Genomic DNA, 27,737 nt, shown 5'->3' with positions numbered 1-27,737 from the left:
AAAAATGTCAACCAACAGCAGAAATTAACTTTTTATAAGACAGAACTCTCGATGATTAAATAAACAAGCACTGATTGAATGCCATACACTTTCATTACCAAAATATATACAGCTGCTCTTAAAAATTTACATCTTTAACAGGAAAAGGAAATTTGGTACATCTGTAAAAGGGCATGTTGATAAATACGATGGACTTGCTGTAAAAATGAAAATGTTCACAATGTTGAAATGTTTCTGTTTTAGCTTTAAGTCTATATAGATTACAGATAAAATGTTCACAATGTTGAAATGTTCCTGTTTTAGCTTTAAGTTTATATAGATTACAGATAAAATGTTCACAATGTTGAAATGATCCTGTTTTAGCTTTAAGTCTATATAGATTACAGATAAAATGTTCACAATGTTGAAATGATCCTGTTTCAGCTTTAAATCTATATAGATTACAGATAAATTGTTCACAATGTTGAAATGTTCCTGTTTTAGCTTTAATTACAGATAAATTGAATATTAGATTTCAGACCTATTGCTTACAAATATGTCCACACCACAATCACTTTAAATGGTCAAAATGAAAACAACTCCACCCAATAAAAAGGTGCACTTTTACAGTATCTGATGCATCCAAAGGCTACACATGACAGGTCGGACTGTACAAAATAAAAACACCTTTTGTAAAAATTCCAAAACAAAATTCCAAAGCAAAAGCAAAGATATATGACTATCATGTTGTTTTTCCGCCAAAGATGATGAATGACACTTGATTTAACCAGGTGATGAATGACACTTGATTTAACCAGGTGATGAATGACATTGACTGATTCAAGTCACTACATCTCATATTGGAATGTGATGATGATGGGATAATGCCCTACCATCAGACTTTTCATTTCATAGAACAAAACATAATTACAGGTCACACGTAAAATACCTGTGGACAGATGTCATAGACAGAGAAACAAGTGTAATATATTGAGTAATGAGATCATTTTTACGTACCTGAACATTCATTCCATTTAACTAATGAGCACTGACATAACTAGTACATTCGCACCTGTACACACACAAACCACTGCAGCATACACACTTACAACTGGAATACACACAAATAGAATATACATGAACACACACACAGTACAAACATGTGATGACAACACACCATTCTGACAAATGAGCCTGTGTAATAATACAGGTGCCCTATCACTTTAGAAGTTTATTTCTCCGACAAATAGTACTCAATTTGGGTACAATATATATATTTATTTTACAGAGTGATTTGATTTAAAAGGCATCAAAATCGATCAATTATTTTCTCTTGCAAATATATTTAAGGAAATGACAAGAAACTAATTAAAGCCAGAAGAAAAATGGAAATCTCAACTTATTTTAAATTTAAAAAGTCCTAGATGCAAATTTCAAGTATGTTAATGTCTATGAAGATTTACTCATTATGTAGGTTACTTTTTGTTCTATCTGCTTTGATAACCTGATTCTACTGTTATATTGATCTTGTGACAGTTAAGATAATTTTCATCAGTTGATGGTATTGACCTCAATCGAGGTATATGTTTATTACATGTATTCAGCTCTATCATCCATTCTCTACAGCTACAAGTCTGAATTTTATCATCAACACACAACATTTATTTATTAAGTCTTTTTTTTGAACAAACTAAAAGGTGTTTACATGTAGGATGCAGAAAATTGTTAATTTCAAGATTGATCTGCTATTGAAAAATTATTTATGGCGTCAATTATCAACCAAATTACATGATTTACACCTCTATTGAAATCACTTTTATACATAGCTTTTATTACTGTACTAAGTACATATCAGTTCAAACCATAAATATAAATAGAGAAATATGATCCTGATTTTTCATATAATATCAAAATATGTAGGTATTAATGAAGCACTTCAGAAGCCAACATAATAGCCAAGTTACAATGTATACAGCAGTGAAGCACCAATTATAGTAATTAATGTTTTTACTTTTCTGCATCTTTCACAAAGCTTCAAAAGCAAATGCACATTTTACCGAGTAAAATGATTAAAACAGCACCAACAAGTCTAGATCAGTGTCCTTAATTATCTTTTACTGTTCAACTTTTTATCAAATAATTAATATCAATTAAATCAGTGTTGATATTTGATAATTAAGTATTTTCGAATAACATACAAAAATATGTGATATTTCTTCTCAATCACTGATATTTTTGAAGATGGTGAAATTAATAACCAACTAATGACTGTTACTTGTATCATAAAGTGAAATATTCCTTATTTTCTATCTTCTTATATTATGAAACAGTAATGTCAATTATCTTTATACATCTGGAGGGTCTTGTGTGAATTTTGGCAACTATTTAATAGACATTTATATAAATATAAAAGTTCTTCAAAAAATTATCATACAGATTCAGCTTTAGATGCGACATCAGGTAAATGTTTTTGCCCTTTTGTCATTTCATAAGGAAAAAATCAGCACAATATGCATCATTGGCCCCCAGAAAATTTTAAATGGTGAAAAATTGAGGAATTTCATTTAAAAAAAATTAAATGATACTTCCACTAAAAATGTTACAAATTAAGTTCTGTATGTACCCATATCATTGTAAGGATGTATGTTACCTTAAAGAAATATAAATCTCCTTTCTGGAAGAGTTCCATAAAAATATCTGTATATCTAATGGGATCAATAATTTGCATGATGTTTTAAAATTGATGATACATTTGAAAATGAATAAAGAGTTCAAGCATTTGTAACACTAAAACGATCCTGGTCTATCACAGGATAATACTGGAAACTTATTAACTTATTCGAAAAACTCTTAACAAAAAAAAAAAATGTGTGGAAGGTAGCATTGGTGATTTCACTAAATGATACAAGTTTATGAACTGATAGAAATTCTACATACTAGAGACTGACTCAACCATGAAAAAGAGACAAACACATTAATGTTGGCGTCAAAAAGTAAGAGTTTTGGGGAAAAATAAACAGTTGATAACAATTCTAGTTACAGAATAACAATCCTAATAAACCTGACAAACTTAAACAGCAGACATAACAAGTCCAACCCATTTCTGTGTCACCAGAAATGCCACCACACAGAACACCTCATTACCAACAATTTCTTAAATTGATTCCCAGCAAAATACATCTTAAATAAAAATCTCATGATATTTGTTGCAGTCATTAAAGCCACTTTGATGAAATGGTGCTGTGTCATGCACATAAACCATTATCATTCAGCTTCTAAACACATATACACTACTACACTTCATGTAGTATAACTTCAATATCACACATACACTAGCAGTCTTTACCATGCATATCTACTATACTAGACAATCTATTACACACGTTTACTGCTACACACACCATGTCTCACGTTCCTACATTTACACACGAGTAGTAAGCCCCCCTTCTTCCCCAAACTAATATCACACATGCTATACAAGCGTTGTTTCTAGTCCATCCCATTCATCATCCGTGTCGGTGTCTGACAGATTTTCATCTTGTTCATTCTCACTGAGTGTATCTGCGAGTCCTTCACTACTCCCGGCAGGAGAGCCCGTGTCGCTACCTGTGCTTTTTTGACTGCTTTTATGACTATGTAAATGAGCGGCACGACTGTTAATGGGGGGGTCTTTTAATGTCAGTTCAGACAATGAACGAGTCTGGCCCATATTGGAAGATGGTAAAGCATGCGAACTGTCCTTTAGCGATGTGGAAATACTTTCAAACGTAGGTGAGCGTGTGTGGCCAGGGCCGGCGCTGGACGTAACATGAGATGGGACTGTCAGGCTGCTACTCAGACTGCTTCCGTTCCTTGGAAATTCTGGGTCAGGAGTTTTGAAATGTAACTTTGCCTTTAGGAAGAAACAAACAATTGATGTAATATTATAACAAACAAGAACTCCACAGGAGTGGATGTGTGCCTGTTCAGCGCTTTTCGTAATATACTCAATTTCCCAGTTGTTTTAATATTTGCACTTTTCGAGGTAGAGAAAACCATTCATTCAACACTCCCACTGAAACTTCTATTTGCCAACATATATCAAACCTGACCCGTTGTGATACTACCATTTTAACAATATGTGAAGTGCACTATTCGCTCAGAATACAAAAAAAAATGCATCACCTGTTATAGAGCATTTGGATGTGAGATATTAACAAAACTACAGTAAATTATGTTTATGATGAATCCTTGGGATCCTACAAAGCAAGTTCACTATAGGCATAATTCCTTTAAACAAAATGTCACCAGGAAACAATTGTTTGCTGAGAGAAACAAATATGGCTTTGTTTTAAGCAAGAATTGGCAACAAGCATGTTTGTAGTGTGTTCTACCGTAAAAATAATCTAGTAATCAAAATATAGCTGTTTGAATCTGATGACAATCTTTTTCATCAGGCCACCATTTTTCATTTTTTCCACAAGGAATCAAAATCAGAGTCTCCCATTTACTAGTCCGACTGTCAACCAAATAAGCTAACAAGAATTCACCCTAGCCGTGAATGGCAGGAAGAGGTAAAGCAAACTCCTGGATCTGCCTCTGTCTTTTATTACACTGTTCTTTTAAAGTTGTGCTGTCATCAATTGCATATCAATCTTTTTATCTCAATATGTGTTTAAAATTTTAACAAACTATCACAATCTTAAAAAAAATCTTGATATAATGATTTCATAATGTGCATAGCATAAAATATCATTTTATACTTGGTAAATAAATAGATTTCTACATAAAAAGAAATGGGTTATGTCTTTGAATATCCTATGCTTATAACTGAAAAATTACATGTTTTAATACTCTTTGGTCTCCTGGTTGAGTGGAATCAACTCTACCTACCTGAAAGTTTGGACTGAATAATTTATGTGATTTGTCTTTGTTGGCTTTGTCCAAATCCTCCTTAAGAAGGGTCATGTATAGAAACCTCGAGTTGTCATATTGAGCCATCTCCCCTGCACAATAACTTGTGGTGCCATTAGCCTGAGGCTTGTCGGAATATGATCCATCCACGTTTACAAAGAAAGTGTTGAACCAGAACTGGAACATCTTTTCCTGTGTAAATAAAACAGTTATAGATAAACAGAAATATATATATTCAGTCTGCCTGAAGAAGCCCTAGAAGGCAGAAAGGCCTAGCGCTAGATCTATCATATTTATATATAAATAAGGACTTAAATTATCTACCATGAAAATTGAATTATTCTTTTTTAACTACCATATATAAACTACAAATAATTTCTAAAATGACATTTTTTGACAAGGTAAATATTCAAGATCACACTGACAATAACATTTTTAGTCCTTTCAGATTCATCTCAATGGCTCTACTGAAGAAATTGCTTCCCCTTTCCTGAAAACATAACCATCACGATCTACATTTTGACAAACAACCCAAACCTCAAATGGAGCTATGTAATCACAAGGTGGCATCTGTAATGTGTCACCCTAACCTTACCCCTTCGTATGTTTTTTTTTGACAAGTCTATCGACAATATGAAAAGGTTACTGCTATCCACTACACCAAACATTTCACATGTATTTACCTTTCCCTTCATGCGGGGTTTGTTGTAGAATACCACTTTGATGTCTCCACACAGAGGTACAGATGTCTCGACTCCCATGAAAACCTTTTCCTGACCTTTTTTCAGGTCCTCATACACCTTTGAGGAGTAAACTTTCACTTTAAGCTGGTAAACCTCGAACATCGGGCCTGTAAATAACAGTTATTCATTATCATAAACTACAAAACAGGACAAAGATGATGAATTTAGTACTAATATTGTAATTAACCCAGAGGAGCACCTAGTTGGTTACTTAATATTTCAAACTGTAATTAACCCAGAGGAGCACCTAGTTGGTTACTTAATATTTTAAACTGTAATTAACCCAGAGGAGCATCTAGTTAAATACTCAATATTTTAAACTGTTATTAACCCAGAGGAGCACCTAGTTAGTTACTTGATATTTTAAACTGTTATTAACCCAGAGGAGCACCTAGTTGGTTATTTAATATTTTAAACTGTAATTAACCCAGAGGAGCACCTAGTTGGTTACTCAATATTTCAAACTGCAATTAACCCAGAGGAGCACCTAGTTAGTTACTCAATATTTTAAACTGTAATTAACCCAGAAGAGCACCTAGTTAGTTACTCAATATTTTAAACTGTAACTAGAACACTGACAGGTCAGTAAGGGCCCCATCTTGTGGCAATATATCCCCCATAATCATCAAGAAGCAACCTGCCCATATAGCTGAGCTTGACGTTGGACATTTGGACTTCAAAAAGAATCGCAAGGAAGCAAAATATACATTTTACATGTACTATGACGTGAGTCTTGTTTCCTTCCACCTCCATATTTGCTTGGCTAACAGAAATGTAAATACCGGTGCAATACTCATTTGCTAGCTTTGATTTGTTTTATTTCACCTTATATACCTCCTCCATCAAGAGCCAGGGTCAAAGTCAGAAATCCACTTTGTCTTTGACCTTTGGACCCAAATGACCTTGACCATTAACCCAGTGACCCTGAACTTTGGTCAGTTGACTTATTCTTTAATTCCGACCAACTTTGCTTCTTGATATCATAACAAAATGTTCATCAGTGAAAAATACAAAACTTAACCTTGACCCTTTGGACCCCATACCTGNTAATATTTTAAACTGTGATTAACCAAGAGGAGCACCTAGTTAGTTACTCAATAGTTTAAACTGTAATTAACCCAGAGGAGCACTTAGTTAGTTACTTAATATTTTAAACTGTAATTAACCAAGAGGAGCACCTAGTTAGTTACTCAATATTTTAAACTGTAATTAACCCAGAGGAGCACCTAGTTAGTTACTCAATATTTTAAACTGTAATTAACCCAGAGGAGCACCTAGTTAGTTACTCAATATTTTAAACTGTAATTAACCCAGAGGAGCACCTAGTTAGTTACTCAATATTTTAAACTGTAATTAACCCAGAGGAGCACCTAGTTAGTTACTAAATATTTTGAACTGTAATTAACCCAGAGGAGCATCTAATTGGTTACTCAATTCTTTACTTACTGTGATGAGTATCCAGTTAGTCACTGAATATTTTGAATTGTAGTCAACATAACCCTAAGGAGCATCCCAGAGGAACACCAAGTTATTTTGATTTTAGTCAACTCATAACGTATACAATATATATTTTCTAATTTACTTGTCTCTATATTTTCACATCTAAATATACATTTAAGGATCCCCGACCCAGCCAGAGCAAAACACTAAAGAATTCCACTGTTGTTTTTCAGTGTTAGAGTCACCTGCCCCTGATTACCATTTCGACAATGTTGTTACCTCCCTTGAATGGATTTCGTTTGAATAACGTTTTGACTACAGAGTTGTGTCCCTTGCGTTGAAAATCTCCAATCGCGAGAGTGTGGGCAAAAAATGCTGTCGTAACGATGTAAACAACGTCGTGGCAGTGATGGCCGACATGCAAGCCCGACGTATAATCAGCCGTTTTAAATGTAAACTAAACGCATTAATTGACAATAATAACAACAACGATGTCCAATATCAACTGCTAGACCATGACTTTGCGACAAAACAAAGTGACACTCATTCACACATTGAAGAGACACTGACTACTGAAGCAACCTACTAAGCTTACTGACAATTTTACTGATGAGCCGACACCCACGTCTGATGAGGATCCCTCCAGTACTAGTGATCACAAATACGCCAATAACTTTTTAACCTGGTCGCAGGGTAGACGAGTGGTTGAACTTGTGATGTTATCTGAATACCTGGACCAGAAAGGTTGTAAGGAATGCGGTACTAGGCTACGGTTGTGCAATACCCAATAGGAAAGACATTTTGGCCTGGGAAGTATTTTATACATCACAATAGTCAGGATTATATTCTATATTTGTTAAACCACAATAAATGTTGTTATCTGTTTATTATTGCTATAAAGTGTGATATTTTTTATATCAAAATATGGTATGTTGTTATCTATACATAATGTGAAAGTTTATTATTGTTTTGTTCCAAATGTAAAAGTTCATTATTGTTGTATATAGTGTGATTTTTTATATCATAACATAGTATGTTATTTGTACATTATGTAGAAATTTATTATTGTTGTGTAAAGTATGTGAAACTTTGTTATTGTTGTTCATTGTGACATTTTTGCTATGACACAGTAAAGTACATTGTTTGTTATAATGTTATTCATACACAATGTGCAATTTTGTTTTATATTGGTTATTACATTTGAAGTAATTTTATTGGTTGGTAATGCCTTCTGTATTATTTTCGTACAGAAAAATTGCTATATTGTATGTTGTAAATTGTATATTATTGGTACAAATGTAAGAGTTGTCTTTCTTTTCTTTAGTTTTTTTTTTGCATCTTTATAATTTTTTGTATAATTTATAAGTAAGACCGCAAGACGTTAATTTTTGTCACCTATATTTTCTTTTCGTTGTCCTTAACGTGTTGCATTGGCACTCAGAATTTTACTGATTCATGTAACGGGCAGTTTTGTTTGTTTTAGTATTATTGTTAGAAAATTACTTAGTTTTTTTGTGTTTTGTTCATCAATATCGACATTGTTAATATTTTTTATGTGTTATATTTCTAATAAACCATTGTTGCATCAAAGTTAATGTATTTTGTTTCTTTTTGTTTCATTCAAAAAAAATATCGAAATTTTATAATATCCCCAAAAATCTGAAGAAACTACCACAAGGTATGGGTCATTTTTCAGAAATGATTTGGTTATGCAATAGCGATGCCGTAGAAAGAAAAAAAACAATGCCTCATTACATTTTTAGGCGGAGGGAAGGGGATCCTTAAAAAAAAGTAAGATTAGTCAGACTTTGGAAGTTGATATCAGTAAAACTGAAGGTGGAAGCATTTGATTTTGTGTGAACATAAAAGGCTTCAATACATACTCTAAAGTGAGTTGATAGGATTATAATTACACAGACTTAATTTTACTCAGATTTAATTAACACAATATTAGCTTAAATTTCCAAAGCCCAAACATTTAAACTTTTAGAGTGAAGCAAGTTATTTTTGAAATGTAACCAAAAGTATTTCATTTTGTTTATTGCGACAATATTTCTTTGTTTTTAATTAGGTATGTTTTTAATTGCTGAAAAACAGAATTTTGTAATAGCATTTGTATTTTTGTACAGAATTTCACCTGAAACAGTTAGATCTGTTTTTTTGAACATTTAACATTTATTACTATTATGTTACGTTCAGTCTATCAAAAACTTACTGCAAGTGCCTCCATTGTACATGGGAATTTTTATGAATTCAATGCCTGTCAGCAACAGGGTAACTGGTTTGTATTGTAGACGGCGTTCAATGAGATATCCGTAGTACCATACAAAACGGCGCTGACTAGGAATGGTCACACCCTGCAAAACATTGAAAAAGGTCAACTGGGTTAGTTATGCACATGGTAATGATATGGAATAAATACAGCTTTACAAATAGTTCATGAGCAGATCACAATCCAAGGCGAGTTAACGTCAGTCATTGACCTCAATATTATGCATGGGCGATACGCTACAAAAACTCTGATTCTTTTGATTTACAAGAGGAACTTATGAATACTGTTCCATTATATTGTTGATGGTAATTTTCTACATGGATGCAAAAATGTTTTATTTTGCTACTCTGATTTTTCTGCATGGATACATAATATGCATGTCCCTGCAGTAAATTATTTTTCTGTAGTAGTCTGGACAAGATTTTAATGGTCCTACATTTAAAATAGGGGTGCCAAAATATGCCTGGAGTGTTACCTCATATATTGCAATACAAAGGGAATGTATAGATATAAATTGTCAGAGGAACAATATAAGTTATTCTGAAAATTGTACCTAATTTCATACAAAACTGTTGTCAAAATGCTGACAAAATTAAGTATATATCATAAGAACCAAACAGGTAAGATTTCCATCAAACCAATAATTTATTGTAGAATGCCAACGGATTCCCATTACTATCAATACCCTGTTAGACTGCAGTGATTTTCAAAGTTGAAAGAAGTAATACTTAAGATGCATAAAAACAAGATTTTGAAAAATAGTTATGTACAGCAATAGTTCACTATTGCTTTTCAATGCAATACAGTATTCCTGCCCATTGCAATACATTTTTCCACATACTGTGACAGCTTTAATAATTGATGTAGGTAGGTACCGAGGTATACAAAGGGCAATAACTCCGGAAATAATTATCAGATTAGTGTCCGATACACATGCAAAACTAAGTGGGAACAGTGCACATGGTTAACTCTACCTAGTTTCAAGGAAATTAGATGGAATTGAGAAAGCAGTTGTCAGGGCAACAAGGTGACAGACAGAAAACACTTAACCATAATACATTGGTCACGCAAAATCATATATATTGTCCCAAGTCATATCCAGCCAAGAACCTACAACTAACAAAAGATATTTTTTTGATTTTTTCACACATTTACTTACCCTGATCAGTGTCATGTGGTTTTTCCTGACCTTCAATAACCACAATTGAGTTAAGTGAACAGAGTCGGTACAGAAGACAGTTATGATAAAGGATGTTCTGGGCCAATGTGGCACTCACCTTATGGTCCCTGGTCCTTGTCTGGCCGTAATGGAGCAAGGCCTTTTGGTAATCTGAAAACAGATTTCTGTGCAGGAGGTAGGCACAGATCATAACACCTGTCCGTCCCTGTAACAAAAGTTTACCCAAAAACAATCTTTGTATTTATTTAATAACAGTGATATATTCTCTACCTTTTCAAAGAGACTAAGGTTTGTACCCTTAATTTAAATATTTTCTTAGAACACATAAATAATAGGTAACAGCAACATATTGTTTTTCGAGACATAAATCAACCCATGTGAACAAGATGGAAATGTAAGCATTTGCTTTAAAATTGTAGTAAACTGATAAACAATCAAATTGGAAAATGCAGCTAAAATGGTTTGAAAAGGCCTTTAACCCTTTCACCACTGTAGACTATAATGGACTCAACCAGATCAATGCATGGAAGAGTTTACTGAAGTTACATAGGGGTGAAAGGGTTAACACAAACTAAGGAAAACACTACAATGGACCATATGCACAAAATTTTACAGTACCAGGAAATGAAACTCATCCCTAAACCACTTGATTGTAGAAGTTATTGTAGCACCTACATTTTTGTCCTCGTACTTGGGCGAGAGATAACATTGAGGTGTCACTTACCTTGCCAGCTTTGCAGTGTATGGCGGCGATGTTCTCTTTGTCTTTTCTAAGCCAGTCGTCCAGATCCTCACAAAATGGTTTGATCAGCTCTAGGGGTGGTGGATTGTGATCTTCAAATGGGTAACACACCACACGCTTGTGGAACTTTACTGGGTCATATGATCTTTCTGTACATCTGGATTGGAAAATAAAGTACACATGTGACAGTAACTGTCTGAGAAAAAATGTGCTTATATACTTTTTTCATAACCTGGTTAGCAGATTTCTATATAAATTTCTTGCACCTCGGACAGGGATATGCCATGTTATATTATACCCCATGCAAGATTTTTCTTTCAAGTCTGATCTATCTGGCACCTTTCTGCGCCATTTCGCAGAATTTTCACACTGTAATTTATATTTCCAAGCTTCTTCTAACGCAAGTGATACACACATACATTATAAATATTCAGTTTCTATATATACATTATATGTATTGTTTTTATGCCCTTGACTAAGATATTCTGATTACGCTCAGTTACAGGTAACAGATTTTATCAATTTGCAAGTTCATGTAGCAGGATTCTATGTTATGATTACTGTCCAACCTTTACTTATGCTTCTTAGAGTTGGATAACTGGACATGTGTTCAGGCTTCAGTGTTGACCTCTGTGACAACATTACATGATGATAATAACAGGTCACACTATAAGATGAAATCATACTCTTTAGGATAAAAAAAATCTTCTAAATATTTTAGAAATTAGTGTACCAATATGCTTAACCTTTGAAAAATTGACAAGCATATCTAAGCATCTGAATCCATCTTCTCCTTTCTTTACTTTAAGATTCTATGACGTCATTCATGTTATAAAGCATTAATAAGGATCAAGATATTTGTTTTGCTTGAAGCAGAATTTTCAGAGTTTCAATCAAAATGTACCCAAAAAATGTGTACATCCTAATTGGCTAAAATTCAGTCACATTAGCCCTTTCACCCCTATGTAACTTTATTTAATTCTTCCATGCATTGATCTGGATGAGTCCATTTTGGTATACAGTGGTAAAATGGTTAGGCAGGAAAACCCTGCTACTGCAACAGCATATCACAATCACAAGTGTTTTACAAATAGCAATTACAGTATCATGATGGTTGAAACTAGCAGTAATTCAGTAAGCTACAATACACCAGACATTGATTCTTAATAATATAAAATTTGTAATTTTCATCTTAATGTCTGCTACTGTATATATGCTGCTGTCACACGAGTGTTAACATTTATCAAATAGATCTCTAGATGTCTGTTGTGAGAACCGGACTTCATTAAATACTCCTAATAGCGAGCACTACCCAATTCACTATGTAGTGTCAGGGATTGGGTTGGGGGACGTCATTGAACTTTTACAATAGGACATGCAGATGATGTCCAGGAAAGAGTATGACATCAGGGAAAAAGAAACTGTATTGAAACATGTACATGGTATATCATACAAGTATATTCCGCATGGATATGTCATTGTTAAGTGGCCTTTTCCCGACAACTGGCTAATTCTATTAACAGTGAATTAGTCATGTGATCAAGTATGTTTTAGTTATTATGCAGTATTGAAATTTTCAGTTCAATTTGGTCATTCTGCTTCCTCATTTCAATCCTCAAAACATTACATGACAAATACATGACAGGATATATATATTTCCTTACTCAGTAGTTGCGTAGTTTACTAACAAATGTGAAAATGGCAAAGCCAAGCCAATCGTAACCAATTATAATGTATTTTAAGAGTATGTTTGTCTCTTTATGCCTAGCAGTCAGTGTTAATAGGGTGGGGATTTCAACCAATTCCATGTTATGACACAGGAACTAATATAATCTCTATATGAACAAGCAAGGCTGGATCCAGAGGTCAATCTTAGTACTAGTAAGTAGCATAGATATATTTATCCCTTCATTCAAAGGTACTGCATGGCCAAAGGAACTATGTCCCTGGTAGGAAGGGGCAAGGAATGGCCCCTGGACAGTTCTGGTAGCATGATTGTATCTGTCGACTTGTGACCTATATGCTGTTGTATAGTGGGGATTTTAATCATCAGCTCTACACTCAAAATTCCTGCATTATGGCCCTATAATTGCTCCCCTGGAGGACTGGGTCAAATCCATTCTCAATACAAAATTGAGTTCCATTGGCCCAACAATGTTCCAGGCTAAACTGAGTTTAAAAGTACAGTAGCTCAGCTGTTCTAGACTAAAAGCGTCTTCAAGGAAAGATTGACAACAAATGATTCACCATACAGCATAAGGTCAGTTGCCCTTCTAGTAGGTGAATGAAAAATAAACAGATCCAGGTTGGTGTGTGTATATATAAGACTGACGAGGTCTCTATTTTGAAGTGCTTTTCCATTTAATATCAAACAGCCAGTAAATGTACATTTACATGTACTTTAAAACTACATAAAGATCTTCAACACAACCAGGAAGACAATAGAGTTCATAACCCTTAGTCTTAAGTTTATTCAAACACGAACACACAGCTAGCTAGAACTTTGGATGAACTGTGATTAAATATTTGGGTCTAGTTATTCCTGTTCATGTAAAACTATAATTTGTGTGTTTACAAAAATATTGAAATTCATAATGAAAATTATATGTAGAAGAGACCTACCATACAACTTGAAAGTTTCTTAAATACTCTGTAAGGTTTTAACCATTGATGTACATTCTTTTAATTTAGTTTGGTACAGGATCAAATGTTCTATTAAGCACAATCGTGATACTGATAAACTTTATACTATACAAGTTTTGTGGGTTTGCACTTAACATGAACCTTCCAGTCACCTAGACAATATATAAGAAAGGAGGTGACAGTCATGGAATACATACACTGAATATGTGGAGGTCATAAGATACAAGGCATAGAGGTCATGTTATGGATACTGCCGAAGACAACCACGAAGACACCCCACCCGGTCACGTTATACTGACAACCAGCGAACCAGTCGTCCCACTCCTAAATTGCTGAGCGTTAAGCAGGAGTAGAAACTACCATTTTTACAGACTCTGGTATGCCTTGGCCAGGGGACAGACCTCAAAGCCTTCCTCACAGGGGCGAACGCTCAACTAACGGCCAAAAGTTAGGCATTGTCAAGGGGGACATTAGGAAGAAGGAAATTGTTTAGAAAGAAGAGAAAAGATAAGATTCCAAATTTATTCACCTCTTACGATAATGCAACGGGGGCAGCAGGTACAATTCTTACGCCCTTCATGCAGGGACCACTTGCAAGGGTACAGAGAAGGGTAGATAGTTGAGGTATGTGATATGTACAAGGGTAGAGAGTTGAGGTATGTGATACTTAAAAGGGTAGAGAGTTAAGGTATGTGATATGTACAAGGGTAGAGAGTTGAGGTATGTGATATGTACAAGGGTAGATAGTTGAGGTATGTGATATGTACAAGGGTAGATAGTTGAGGTATGTGATATGTACAAGGGTAGATAGTTGAGGTATGTGATATGTACAAGGGTAGAGAGTTAAGGTATGTGATACGTACAAGGGTAGATAGTTGAGGTATGTGATACGTACAAGGGTAGAGAGTTAAGGTATGTGATATGTACAAGGGTAGAGAGTTGAGGTATGTGATATGTACAAGGGTAGAGAGTTGAGGTATGTGATATGTACAAGGGTAGAGAGTTGAGGTATGTGATATGTACAAGGGTAGAGAGTTGAGGTATGTGATATGTACAAGGGTAGAGAGTTGAGGTATGTAATACGTACAAGGGTAGAGAGTTAAGGTATGTGATATGTACAAGGGTAGAGAGTTGAGGTATGTAATATGTACAAGGGTAGAGAGTTGAGGTATGTGATATGTTCAAGGGTAGATAGTTGAGGTATGTAATATGTACAAGGGTAGAGAGTTAAGGTATGTGATATGTACAAGGGTAGAGAGTTGAGGTATGTGATATGTCCAAGGGTAGATAGTTGAGGTATGTGATATGTACAAGGGTAGATAGTTGAGGTATGTGATATGTACAAGGGTAGAAGGTTGAGGTATGTAATATGTACAAGGGTAGAGAGTTAAGGTATGTGATACGTACAAGGGTAGAGAGTTGAGGTATGTGATATGTTCAAGGGTAGATAGTTGAGGTATGTAATATGTACAAGGGTAGAGAGTTGAGGTATGTGATACGTGCAAGGGTAGAGAAATGAGGTATGTGATATGTTAAAGGGTAGAGAGTTGAGGTATGTGAAAGTACAAGGGTAGAGAGTTGAGGTATGTGATACGTACAAGGGTAGAGAGTTAAGGTATGTGATACGTACAAGGGGAGAGAGTTGAGGGATGTGATATGTACAAGGGGAGAGAGTTGAGGTATGTGATACTTAAAAGGGTAGAGAGTTGAGGGATGTGATATGTACAAGGGGAGAGAGTTGAGGGATGTGATATGAACAAGGGTAGATAGATGAGGTATGTGATATGTACAATGGTTGAGGGTTGAGGTATGGGATATGTACAAGGGAAGAGAGTTGAGGTATGTGATATGTACAAGGGTAGAGAGTTGAGGTATGGGATATGTACAAGGGTAGTGAGTTGAGGTATGTGATTTGTACAAGGGTAGAGAGTTGAGGTATGTGATATGTACAAGGGTAGAGAGTTGAGGTATGTGATATGTACAAGGGTAGAGAGTTGAGGTATGTGATATGTACAAGGGTAGAGAGTTGAGGTATGTGATACTTAAAAAGGGTACAGAGTTGAGGTAAGTGATACTTACAAGGGTAGAGAGTTAAGGTATGGGATATGTACAAGGGTAGAGAGTTGAGGTATGTGATACTTAAAAGGGTAGAGAGTTGAGGTATGCGATACGTACAAGGGTAGAGAGTTGAGGTATGGGATATGTACAAGGGTAGAGAGTTGAGGTATGGGATATGTACAATGTACAAGGGTAGAGAGTTGAGGTAACTTATATATACAAGGGTAGAGACAGAAGTGTAATATTTACAAATAGAGTGTAGAGGTGAAGGGATACTTAAAAGGTATATATAAAGGTCATGGTATACTTCAGGTACAGACATTGGTTATGGGATTCTACCAATGGAAGATGTAATGCAATAGTTACAAAGGAACAGAGGATATGGAATACTTACAAATTATACACCCTGTAGTGGTCTTTATGTCGTTGGTCCAAAAACCTGAAGAAAACAAACCAAGCTTAAGACCAGCTACACGTAGCCTCATCACACATAACCTGCCGTTGAGGAAAATAATCATATTCACATATGATATTAAACTGTGTGATGTAACCTAGTTATTCTCTTGAATAATTGACAATGTGGCAATCATGTACATATTACTATCAAATACTCACAAGTCATTCAAACCATTTGATCTGTACAACTGCATGGATATCTTTAAAGAAGTGTTGCATCGAAATTTACTTTATTTTTAGCTACACAAAAATTGCAAACATGACATATACCTTAGTCAACATGGAATTCAGCAAATAGGAATGAAAATCTTATTGGCAATTAAGCTATACTTAGAAATCACATTTGAAAAAGACATTTCATTTATAAAAAAGAATCATTATTTGATAAATAGAATTGATGCATTGTTTGATAAATAGGAAACTAAAACAGAAAAAGGAAATAAAAATTGGTTGAGAAATTTATAATAACCATTGTACCTCCATTACAAACAACTCTTTTCTATTCTATATTTCCATGACATTTGACCTAACAAGCATTTGATTTGAATAATAAAGCTGGAAAATCTGTAATGACCTTCAATAACAAAATTTGTAGTACTTCACATGACAATACATGTAAATATGCACAGTGAATATAGCAAGATCGATGATATTAGGCCAAAAGTTATATTATCACTTTTAACATAGATTGTACTTTGTAGATAATTTTATGACATTGAATAATAGTTGACTCACTATCAGTACATTATATACCTACTCTATCAGTATCTAGCCAGACACAGCAAACAAGTACAAAACCTTCACCTTACTTTGACCCCTAAAACTAACCACCAATGCAGCATCTGTTTTACAGTGTAAACAATCTACAAAACCTTTACCTCACCTATTATATTTCACTCATTAACTATATACAACAATGCAAGGACAACCACTAAAACAGCCTTTGTTTTACAATGTAAACACAAAAGTATAAAACCTCCACTTTCTGTACAATGTATACTTTGACTATAGACTATATTTTGTCAACCACTGATACAACCTGTTTTATAATGTAAAAAGGATAACATCGGCATGTCATGCCAGCTTATTGTGATATCATGTTGTCATTTGATAGCAGCTGTCCTTATACAGTTTGTAATACCATGTATTCATTACTTTACCTATGAATCTTTAAACGGACACCTAATCATCCTTAAATTACCTAAACTGTTAATGGGACGTTAAGAAATATATGAGCCTTTTAAAATCAAACCAAACCTATCAGTGCAAAATGTAAATGATTACAGTGAACAGTTCAAATTACACGTATGCAACAATAAGTACGACAGTAAACTTCCTGTTACTGGGGTAATTTAAATCCATTGACCTACATATAAAAAAAAATGTATTGGGGTACTTAAATAGTGCTGGCCTACTGAGCTAAACACGGTATATAGCTATAGGTGTACTATAGATGACCTACATCTACCAGTACATGCATGTTGCATCAGTTAGAAATGATAATGCACAAAGATAAATATATTAATTACATACTTATTTTAAAATCTATATAATAAAACGTACAGAAAAATCAGCATAATGTTATAAGTCTGTTAATGTGGATGTGAGACCCAACTCTCCTGAAATAATGAGTAGTCAAGACCATATTGATTTAGTATAGATCAGCATCACGTGTTCCTTATCAATTCAGACAGTGAGATCACTTAACGTTTTCTGTGAAATAGATCTGTGGTAACAAAATAGATAATTATCACTAAAACGGAATATGATCACTTCCTTATGACACACATTTCAGTGAAACAACACACCCTGTCACAATACAATTTACACAAGTATCACAATACTTAAGCTCATGATTTGATATATACGTTGAATTGTGATACATTTTCCTTGTGTCACTATAAACTTAAGAAAATAAATGATGCAAAAGCTATGTTAAAATGCATAATTTTGAACTAAATGATAAATTCATTTTAATACTTTAGCTTTGGAGCGGTATTTTAAGAAAACTATATAACATGGTATTTTACTAGGGCTGAAACGATATATTGTGTGACAATATATCGCGATATTTTGAATACTGTATGCATATGATACACAATATTTTTTTGGTGGTCACGATACACCAACAATATTTTCTGGATTTTGTCGTTTCTGAATTTAGTCAACTCATATCTGTTCCACAAGGCGAGTGATAGCTTCAGCTCAGCATGCACGTCGAAAGATGTGAATTGTGTGAAACTTTAAAGTCATGCCCTTTTTAGAACAAGTCTATTTCCAATTGTAATATTGCAATTAAAAATTTACAGCATATCTTTTCACTTTGCTTCTACTGTTCCTATATGTATTGTGATACGTATCATATCGTGATGTGTATCGTATCGTGACCACAGTATCGTGATGTGTATCGTATCGAGACCACAGTATCGTGATGTGTATCGTATCGTGACCACAGTATCGTGATGTGTATCGTATCTTGACCACGGTATTGTAATGGATATCGTATCGTGATCACGGTATTGTGATGTGTATCATATCGTGACCACGGTATTGTAATGGATATCGTATCGTGATCACGGTATTGTGATGTGTATCATATCGTGACCACGGTATTGTAATGTGTATCATATCGTGACCACAGTTTTGTGATGTGTATTGTATCTTGACCACGGCATTGTAATGGATATCGTATCTTGACCACACTATGTGATGCGTATCATATCGTGACCACGGTATTGTGATGTATTTCACTCTGATGGTATACGTACCTGTCACAGGAAACAGGGGAAGCTTGGAAGTCAAACATTTTTTGAGCACATTATAGCACTGATAAAACTTAACTAATCAAAACAATCAGCCTCAATTACAAAGGAAGATTAGTCCCCTTGATCATGGATGTCATCCTCTGAAGCATATATACCGTAATTATATTCACTATACAGAGAATATACCTACCGTGCTACTTGGTTGATGTTATTCCTGTAAACGCCTTCAATGGATTCGGCAGGGAAGCCCATGGCAATGATATTTGGATAAATATCTAAGAAATTGTTAAGGAACATGATGATGACCACATTACATAATTATTAACAAATCAAAAATTAACAAACTATTGGGTCGATTAATTGTTTATATACATATACAAATCTCTTACACATGCTTAATTAGTGCAATATACCATAATGTTTTACCAGTTACAAGAGCACGACTTTCTGTTAACTAATGTTTTTGTTTGGAGTATGTCTCTTCCCAACACTTTCACATGCAATTCATGTGGAATGTTTGACCTATATATATTCAAGAAGATACGATTTCACTACTTGAATGAAGGAGAGGCTACCCATCAAAAACAGTTTTGCCAAGCACTTATATATGATATAACATTATAAAACAAGATTCAGTTACAGAAGTATTTGTCATATTCAACCACTGTAGTCACAGATGATGCACAACAGTAAACAAACGTTTTAAAGATGGTCTATATCTCTTCAAATATTTCAAGATCCGAATAAATATGCCCTTTCATCACCTTGCAATGGCTATTATAAGACAGAATATACATCCCATCTAATTTGAATGTAGTTTATATACAACTACAGGCCATAGTGAAACTGGTGAGATATCAAGTGGTAGAGGACAAAGGAACAGAGGCAAAATGTTTTTTATCTATAACACACCTATATACCAGGTTGAAGTAGTGTGTAGAGTGATCAGGTTAATGGCCGATATCAGTAGGGGGTCAGGTATACATATAGAACTAGCTGTCAGACACATGTCTGGCTCCTCAGCATATACAATGTATGGATAAGCCCACAATAATTGGTAGATTCAGGATTTTCAGAAGGATATATAGGACTCAACCCATCAAAAGAGAGATAGAGATAAATTATTTATAAACATTCAAAAAAAGCATACAAGTTATATTATTTTATGTGAAACTGTAAATAATATTTGTACTGAAAAATGGGACCAGACCTAACAACCTAAATTCGCAAATACAATCCAACAACAGCCAAAATTCAATATACTTCATTGCTGTTCAACTATTAAAATGCATTGTTCTATCAGAGAAGTCAATTTTAAGCCACTGTATTATTATTATACATAGATCCTATTTGACCTATATATGGGCGCCAACACCGACATAAAGAACAAAACAGAGAACATGGTAATTAAAGATTGTGTGGATTGTAAGATAGAGTGTGATTAGCATGTAGCTACTAGCTACAGTACCGGAATATGTTGCATTCATGATAAAAATAAATTGCATTTTTTTTAATGTTTATATACCACTATGAAAATAGTTAAAATTGAAATAATGTATTATTTTATCACAGTCATCCTAAAATATGCATATACATCTGTATAATTAATCCCTAAATCATTAGGTGTTATAGTATTATGTTTAATTTGGTGCTCAAAGTTAAAATACAGAATTATTCAGTATGCTCTGAACAAAAGTTTTCAATAATGAGTTCCCAGGTTGAAATATAGGTCATTTTATAATCTCCTACAATGACGTGACACTAAACTATCCTAAGTTGTACTCATTGAGATGTATAATTTAGAAATCCGTTGTTTTTGTTGGTGAGAATAGAACATGTACTCCAGACAAATGGTGATGATCAAGCCTTTTACTAGGATTGAGATTATATGTCAAAATATGGTACAGTACCACCAATTCATATAACCTACAACAGTACTGCTTTTATAGTATGCGACCCTCTCCCACACTAACATCAGTCCGGATCTGGCCGATCCCTGTACCACGTTCCAGATTTTTGTTCAAGGATACAAGTCAAAAGTTATAATCAGTGATGTCCTAATTTCAGTATATAAAGAAACACTGTCATCCGACATACAGTGAACATTTTATAATCCTTAGTGAAATATGGATTGACTGGCTTATATATATATATATACATGTAACTTAAAAGTTTTTGTAACTCTAACAAATATGCAATATTGGGATTAAAATCAACAAATTGGCCATTTCTAATCTAAATGTAAAGTTTAAAACCACACAAGATGAAGGCCATTTTAACTCATTCACCCCTGAAGCCACATTTGAACTCTTCCAATTCAATGGTTGGAATGGTTCATTATAAAATTTCAGGAGTGAATGAGTTGAAGCTATGATTACATCTGACACAGCATTACCCATCCATCTTGTACCACAAGATATAGGGATCCATCTGTTCTCATTTTTACACACTGATAGCGTTAGACATCTTGTGAGTTACAGGAGACAGATCAGCTTCCACGTATCACACATAGCATCAGGAAACAAATCCAGAACTAATTCATTTCTACCAAATACACTTCCACTTTTCTCCTAAACTCTTATCAAAGTTGTTTTAGGCCACACCAAGCTCATTTCTTGTTTTCAATCTCAATAACAATTCATACAGAGAGAAAAAAAAAGATTTTAAAAATAAAGATTTAAAAAAAAATAACCTAGAGATAAGAGATTATAAAATAACACTCTTTAATATGTCCTCTGTTTGAAAACCACTTGCTATGGCAAATGATGGGTTGTTTGCCCAAGGGAAATGTTCTCATCATATAGCAGTGAAACCTGACCAATATATCTATACTCACACTTGCTGACATCACCTTTGAAACAAACACTCTATTCACCATTTCAAATTTTGGTTTATGATCTTAGATTTAATTTTAATTTGGTACTTTCACTTTAAAAATCAAGTTTTGACATGGTGCATGTTCTACATATATTTATTACATTTTTGCCATTGAAAACTGATATCTTTCACACTGTGACAAAAATTTAGTGTGAAAATATCACTTTTTGGTATTGACCAATCATAACGCTTTAACGGTATCTTTTATTCGCTGCATCGCTGCATTCAAAGGCAACATTTTTTTTTCAGATTCAAATGAAGCGACGGTAGAATACATGTAAGTGGTTGTTATGGTAAATGTTCGGTGCACACAGTATTTACATAAATATTCAATTAATAACATTTTTATAAGCAATCATACCAGAAAATAGCAGAAAACTTAGGAATTGCGTTGAGTATCCCATTCAAAATGGCGCACAGCCTTGTTGTACAGTGTGACGTCATTAGAATATGGCACTTATTATACCGCTTCTGATTCCCGCACTTTTTTAATGCATTACATTTTTCATGTTTTATGGTTTAAAAATGTAATAAATAGAAAATTTAATGGTGTCTTCAGTAATAACAAATATATTTCACTCGTGTGGCTAATATTTTGATATTTTTACACGAGTGCACAACTCCATTTGTCTAGAAAGACAAGTCTACGTGGACCTTGTATATTATATCATATTAAAACAAACTGCAATTAACCTGTATACAGGTATTCAGAAGTTTTGAACAGCCCTACAAATCAGTGCAAGTCTAAGATACAAGAATTGAGTGATGCATATACTAATGATGCATGATGATCTTGCATTTGGCTGGGATACAAATCTGTCAATTGCAAGGAAACTGTAACATCCTGTTCACTGCAGTGTCTATCCTGAGTTTAAGTTCCGGGTTGCAAGAACATTTGTGTATAATATTCATGTATATTTTATGTCATTAATGACCAAGCAAATCTATCATAAAAATATTTGTACTGTATATGACAAATTAAGCTTGAACAATACATCAGAATGGGAACATTTTTATTAAGGTGAAGCAAACCACTGCATCAGTCATAACTGCAAAGAAAATTTTCATTTCTGAACTGGTTTATTTTACTTGGATAACCAATATTCTAGATAAAGCAACCATAAATGACCGTAGTTGACTGTAGTGGACCGTCGGTGACCTTAGTTAACCGTATTAAATGTAGAAAGACGTAGTTCAACGTAGACATCAATGTAGTTTGAACTTCAAGAAACCCATGATTTGACCATGGTGAGTTTGGATGCCAAGATCCTAATGTAGGGCTGTAACGATACACCTATGCCACGATACGATACGTATCACGATATCTACCCACGATACGATACATTTTGATACGATACAGGTTGACGAAATGTTATGCTTCCTCTTCAAATGCGTCGCCATGTTTGATGTGTTCCCCGACTTGTAACTTAAAGCTACGATATGTATGCGGCAAGTGGAGAGTGCTGCTACATTGATTGTACATTATGTAAAGGGACACCACTGCTGAATTGATTATCGAAATATAAATTAATTTACTTGATTTTTCAAATGTGCATAACTTGAAAAATATAAATGTTATATGTGAATGAAAGTTATATGAAAATTGTTCGTAATTGTCTCTAGTTTACATTAACGTTTTCAATTCTAAAGTTGCTTCAGTGGTGAAACTTTTAATTAATCAGATTTAAAAACCAGAAAGGTGATTTTAAAATTATTTTTGTAAGCAAATGCAATTGGCAAATGATAACAGAGATTCTAAATTTCATTTATGACATAAGACGCTGTACATTTACACGGAGATTCTCATGTAAAAAGGTCAGGTATTTCATCAAGAATTGCATGTGACGTAATTCAATATATTTACTGTCACAGTCGGCATATAGATATATATTAGCTACGGTCTAGTTAATGATTAAATCATCGATATATAGTTTGAAGAAATCAATCGCCTCAAAACGTATTAATGTCAATGTTCAAATCAGCCTCACCTGCAGACGACATGTGCGCCTCGATCCGCCGATATTTTCCTGTTTGCGTGGGGCACAAAATTAAAGCCGTTCATTGGAAAGTTATATATTATGTTACACCGAAGTATTTCCACATCAACCGTGTCAAACCCTTCAAAACCTTTATTATCATCGCAGGTGACGCTGGAGAATAAATGTTTACGTTACAAATGTGTGGTTAAATTCCGGAAGTCAGGTAATACTAAAAACCGAACCGAACCGAAACACGGAAAAATATACCGTAAACCGAACAGAAGCAATTTAGCGCGGTTTTCGGTGCACCGCGGTGTATCGTTACAGCCCTATCCTAATGTGATCATAGTTTGAACGTAGTTGACCATAGTGTTTACCTTAGATGACGCGTAGTAACATGGCACTACGGTTAACACTACGGTCAAGTAGGGTCAAATAGGGACAAATACTAGGGTTGGACTACGTTTGAAGTACGTTCACAGTACTGTTATGGTTAAGTACGGTTAACTAGGATCAATGATTTAGGAGTTATGGTAAGGGAACTACGTCTAACTAGGTTCAATATGTTTAACTAAGCTCACCTACGGTCTACTACAGTCATCCCACACTACGGTCAACTACGCAAGTGACCGCGGCTTAAATGTCCAATGATCATACACGCTAGCTGCAGACCAATAATGTTGCACACCTAAATTGAATTTAAGAACAGTCTTTTCACTCATTCATCCCTGAAAGCACATTTGAACTCTTCAAATTCAAAAGTTGGAATGGTCCATTACATAATTTCAGGGTTGAATGATCATGAGTTAATCGCATGATTGTTTTTACAACATTTCTCAGAGCAATATTTTAATATCTAATGATTCTAATATTAAAATAAAGGTTTTATTAACCACAAAGGAATGTATCTATCACTATAATATATTTCCTTTAACTTAACAATTTGTATGATTAGATCTGAAAAATCAGGAGCTTATTTCAAAATTCCTACAACTTTTAAATTATCTTGCATTTGAGTTTGGTCTCTGAAAAGACTTGCACCCTCCTTTCAAAAAAAAAAGAAAAAGAACAGGACTAGAGCCAGACTACTGCCTGAAAATATGTTATGGACAAGGTTACTATACAAACAAGTAGATGACCGGAATTGGCTGTATCTATGCAACAGTGTTCTCCCCAAGCTGATTTAGTGTAACGGTACCGTTAAGCATGCATTTTACCGTTACTCATTAAGGGGTATATGTATATATACAACTGGAACATCAAGTTCTCACAATGAGTCATACTTGACCTTTGCATAAAGTTTGACCAAAATCCATGAAAGAATGAAGTTGCTAAGTGTTTAAATTGAAACAGTTGATGGTTTTCTAAATATAGCAAGTGACCTTGGCCTTGACCTTGGATCCCTGAAACACAACAATGTCCAAAGTATATATATACTCATACTTGATCTTCGTATAAAGTTTGACCAAAATCTGTCAAAGAATGAAGTTGCCAAGTGTTTACATTGAATCGGGACGCGACGGGACGGGTGTTTACATTGAATCGGGACGGGATGCGACGGACATGGGCAACACTATATGCCCCCCCCCCCCCCCATTTTATGGCGGGGGCATCAAAAACAGTATTGTACAATTTTTTGCCATCAAAAAGTAATCCACTTGTCGAACATATCAAGTAATCCATTGTTGTATTACCTGGGTAATAACATGATATTTTCACTTTTCTGTTTGGACACGACTGCTTCACTGCAAACGATGAAAACTCATTACAGTAAAACCCTGTTGTAATGCCACCCGTTAAACCGCTTAACCCCATACCGCCATTAATTTACTCAGAACAGATTTCCCCAACATTAATGCACTCGTTGTAACGCCAAACCTGCATACCGCCATCATATTTCCAAAACAAATAGCTAAAATCACACTATTTTGACCTTGTTAAATACCACCAATTCGAGTAGAGTACAGGTTTATCCCGATGACATGAATGTAACGTTCGTGTGTATTGTTACACGTGATACCAGAGAACCAGGATGAGCTCAACCTCGATCCCGATTTGATATGGAAACAACTCGCACCCTGGGAAGTTGTCGGGGACGATGACATTATCAACTCTGTCATCACGCACACATACTCGGACAATAATGACGGCGATACCATTTCAAATTTTGTGCAGTCAATCGGCCAAAACACGGCAACGACCATCAGTGATTTTTTCAGCATAAGATCTACTGTTTAACGTTGACAGGTTTTGTAAGTTCTGCATTAAAATTGTTGGGATATCACGACATTGATTCAACATTTTTGTTTCTATACAATTTGATACATTAAATTAGTTTTGAAAAAAAAAAATCTGAAGTTTATTATTATTCTTTTTAAGCATAAGTTCAGTTGGTGTGTGAACACTTGGGTTCAAAACGGTAAACCTGATATACCGCTAAACTTGTTATACCGCTAAAATCATTGAGGACAGAAGGTGGTGGTTTGACAAGGTTTTACTGTATTTATGTCTTTGACACAGAATTCTTCTGATTTCATAATGGAATTGTGGAAAGGAAGACTAATGGAATATGTTGAACCACGGAATTAGATTAGATTTTGTTATCTAAGTCCGTGGTTGAACATAGAAATACAAGTAAAGACATTGTTTTTTGTCAAAATCTGGCAAAATTTGATTGCCGGTAATGGAAAAATCGTCCATGGGAAGTCAAAAGTCACTTAATGGTTGCGCTTGTCAAAAGTATCGTGTGTGTTAATCCTGTAACATTATTGGAGTATGACTGGCGATAGTTTGTGTTGCACCAGTAGCATAGGCCTGTTCAATCAATCTACTGAAGATTATATACATATACAGTATAGTAACATTTAAAGGTCATAATTTTTTTCAATGCCTCCAGTCCAACCCGGGCCTCAGGTTCACTAGTCTTGCGCTCTACCAACTAGCTAAAAATAAATTCTCCCATGCTAAGTCAGTACACGGAAGCAGTGTGTATTATACCTTTGTAATATATATCTTAAAATTTTGGGAAATGTTTGGGAATTATCTTCCGGTTATAAACAAAGCCGTGTCTTATATCAAACTTAAGGCCTTGTTACTAGCGACATGCTTACCTAAGTGATATATAAAGGGCAAATGAAACTCTGCAAAAAAGGGACTGATGTTAATGGCTTTGGTCAATGACATATCAATAAGAGACATTTCTATTTAAATCCAACGTAAACCTCACAAATCGTCCTGATTTATATCTGTCATGATCATCAGATGTTGATCACGCGAATCATTTCCTCAAAAAGGATACAGGTCAAATCCAAGTCAAAGCCATCTTCCTGGTACCGACGTTTATTCTTACTCACAATTGACCGAATCCTATTCGCCATCTCGGTTTCTTGGTCATTTAATAAACTGTCACACCATATTCGACAAGTGATATCAATGTAAAGTCATACAGTCGTACACATTCGGCCGAAAAGCAACAGTTGAAATAACTTCACGTCAACCACGAGTTTGGACGTAGTTAAGGGCTCTGACGGATGAATTGATAAATCAAGAAACCAATGCTTACGATTTCACGATTTAGATACCGTGGTTGGCAGTATTATCCGTAGTCGAATAAGCTTTTGAGATGAAACTGCCATGTTGTTCTCTATGTATGTGTGTGCGGTTTATCGTTTCATTATGGCGGCTTCCTGGTGCAATGATATTAATCCGCT

The 27,737-nt window shown here is 34.6% G+C and overlaps 1 protein-coding gene across 1 annotated transcript; it reads right to left on the bottom strand.

Moving 5' to 3' along the window:
- LOC110464227 (phosphatidylinositol 3,4,5-trisphosphate 3-phosphatase and dual-specificity protein phosphatase PTEN-like) lies at nt 1-27,710 on the bottom strand. Its single transcript, XM_021519329.1, has 9 exons — nt 27,326-27,710; nt 19,362-19,446; nt 16,345-16,389; nt 11,232-11,406; nt 10,605-10,712; nt 9,271-9,412; nt 5,556-5,722; nt 4,852-5,064; nt 1-3,871 (listed from the first exon to the last, which is right to left on the bottom strand). The coding sequence occupies exons 1-9, from the start codon at nt 27,402-27,404 to the stop codon at nt 3,452-3,454; spliced, it is 1,434 nt and encodes a 477-aa protein (XP_021375004.1). The 5' UTR covers nt 27,405-27,710; the 3' UTR covers nt 1-3,451.
- Between the last annotated feature and the right edge of the window lie 27 nt (nt 27,711-27,737).

This window comes from Mizuhopecten yessoensis, unplaced genomic scaffold (genome assembly GCF_002113885.1).
Source record: "Mizuhopecten yessoensis strain PY_sf001 unplaced genomic scaffold, ASM211388v2 scaffold10975, whole genome shotgun sequence".
In the NCBI taxonomy this organism is placed as follows: domain Eukaryota; kingdom Metazoa; phylum Mollusca; class Bivalvia; order Pectinida; family Pectinidae; genus Mizuhopecten; species Mizuhopecten yessoensis.
The sequence above is the reverse complement of the archived record's forward strand: the minus strand, read 5'-3'. Positions and strand labels throughout refer to the sequence as shown.

What these genes read in the sequence shown, in the direction of transcription:
- LOC110464227 (XM_021519329.1), bottom strand. Translation starts at nt 27,404, where the DNA reads ATGGCGAATAGGATTCGGTCAATTGTGAGTAAGAATAAACGTCGGTAC. An exon ending in TACACTGCAAAGCTGGCAAG is followed by an intron (nt 10,713 to 11,231) that starts GTAAGTGACACC and finishes CTTTTGTTACAG; the next exon opens with GGACGGACAGGTGTTATGAT. An exon ending in GTACAATGGAGGCACTTGCA is followed by an intron (nt 5,723 to 9,270) that starts GTAAGTTTTTGA and finishes TGTTATTTACAG; the next exon opens with GCCCGATGTTCGAGGTTTAC.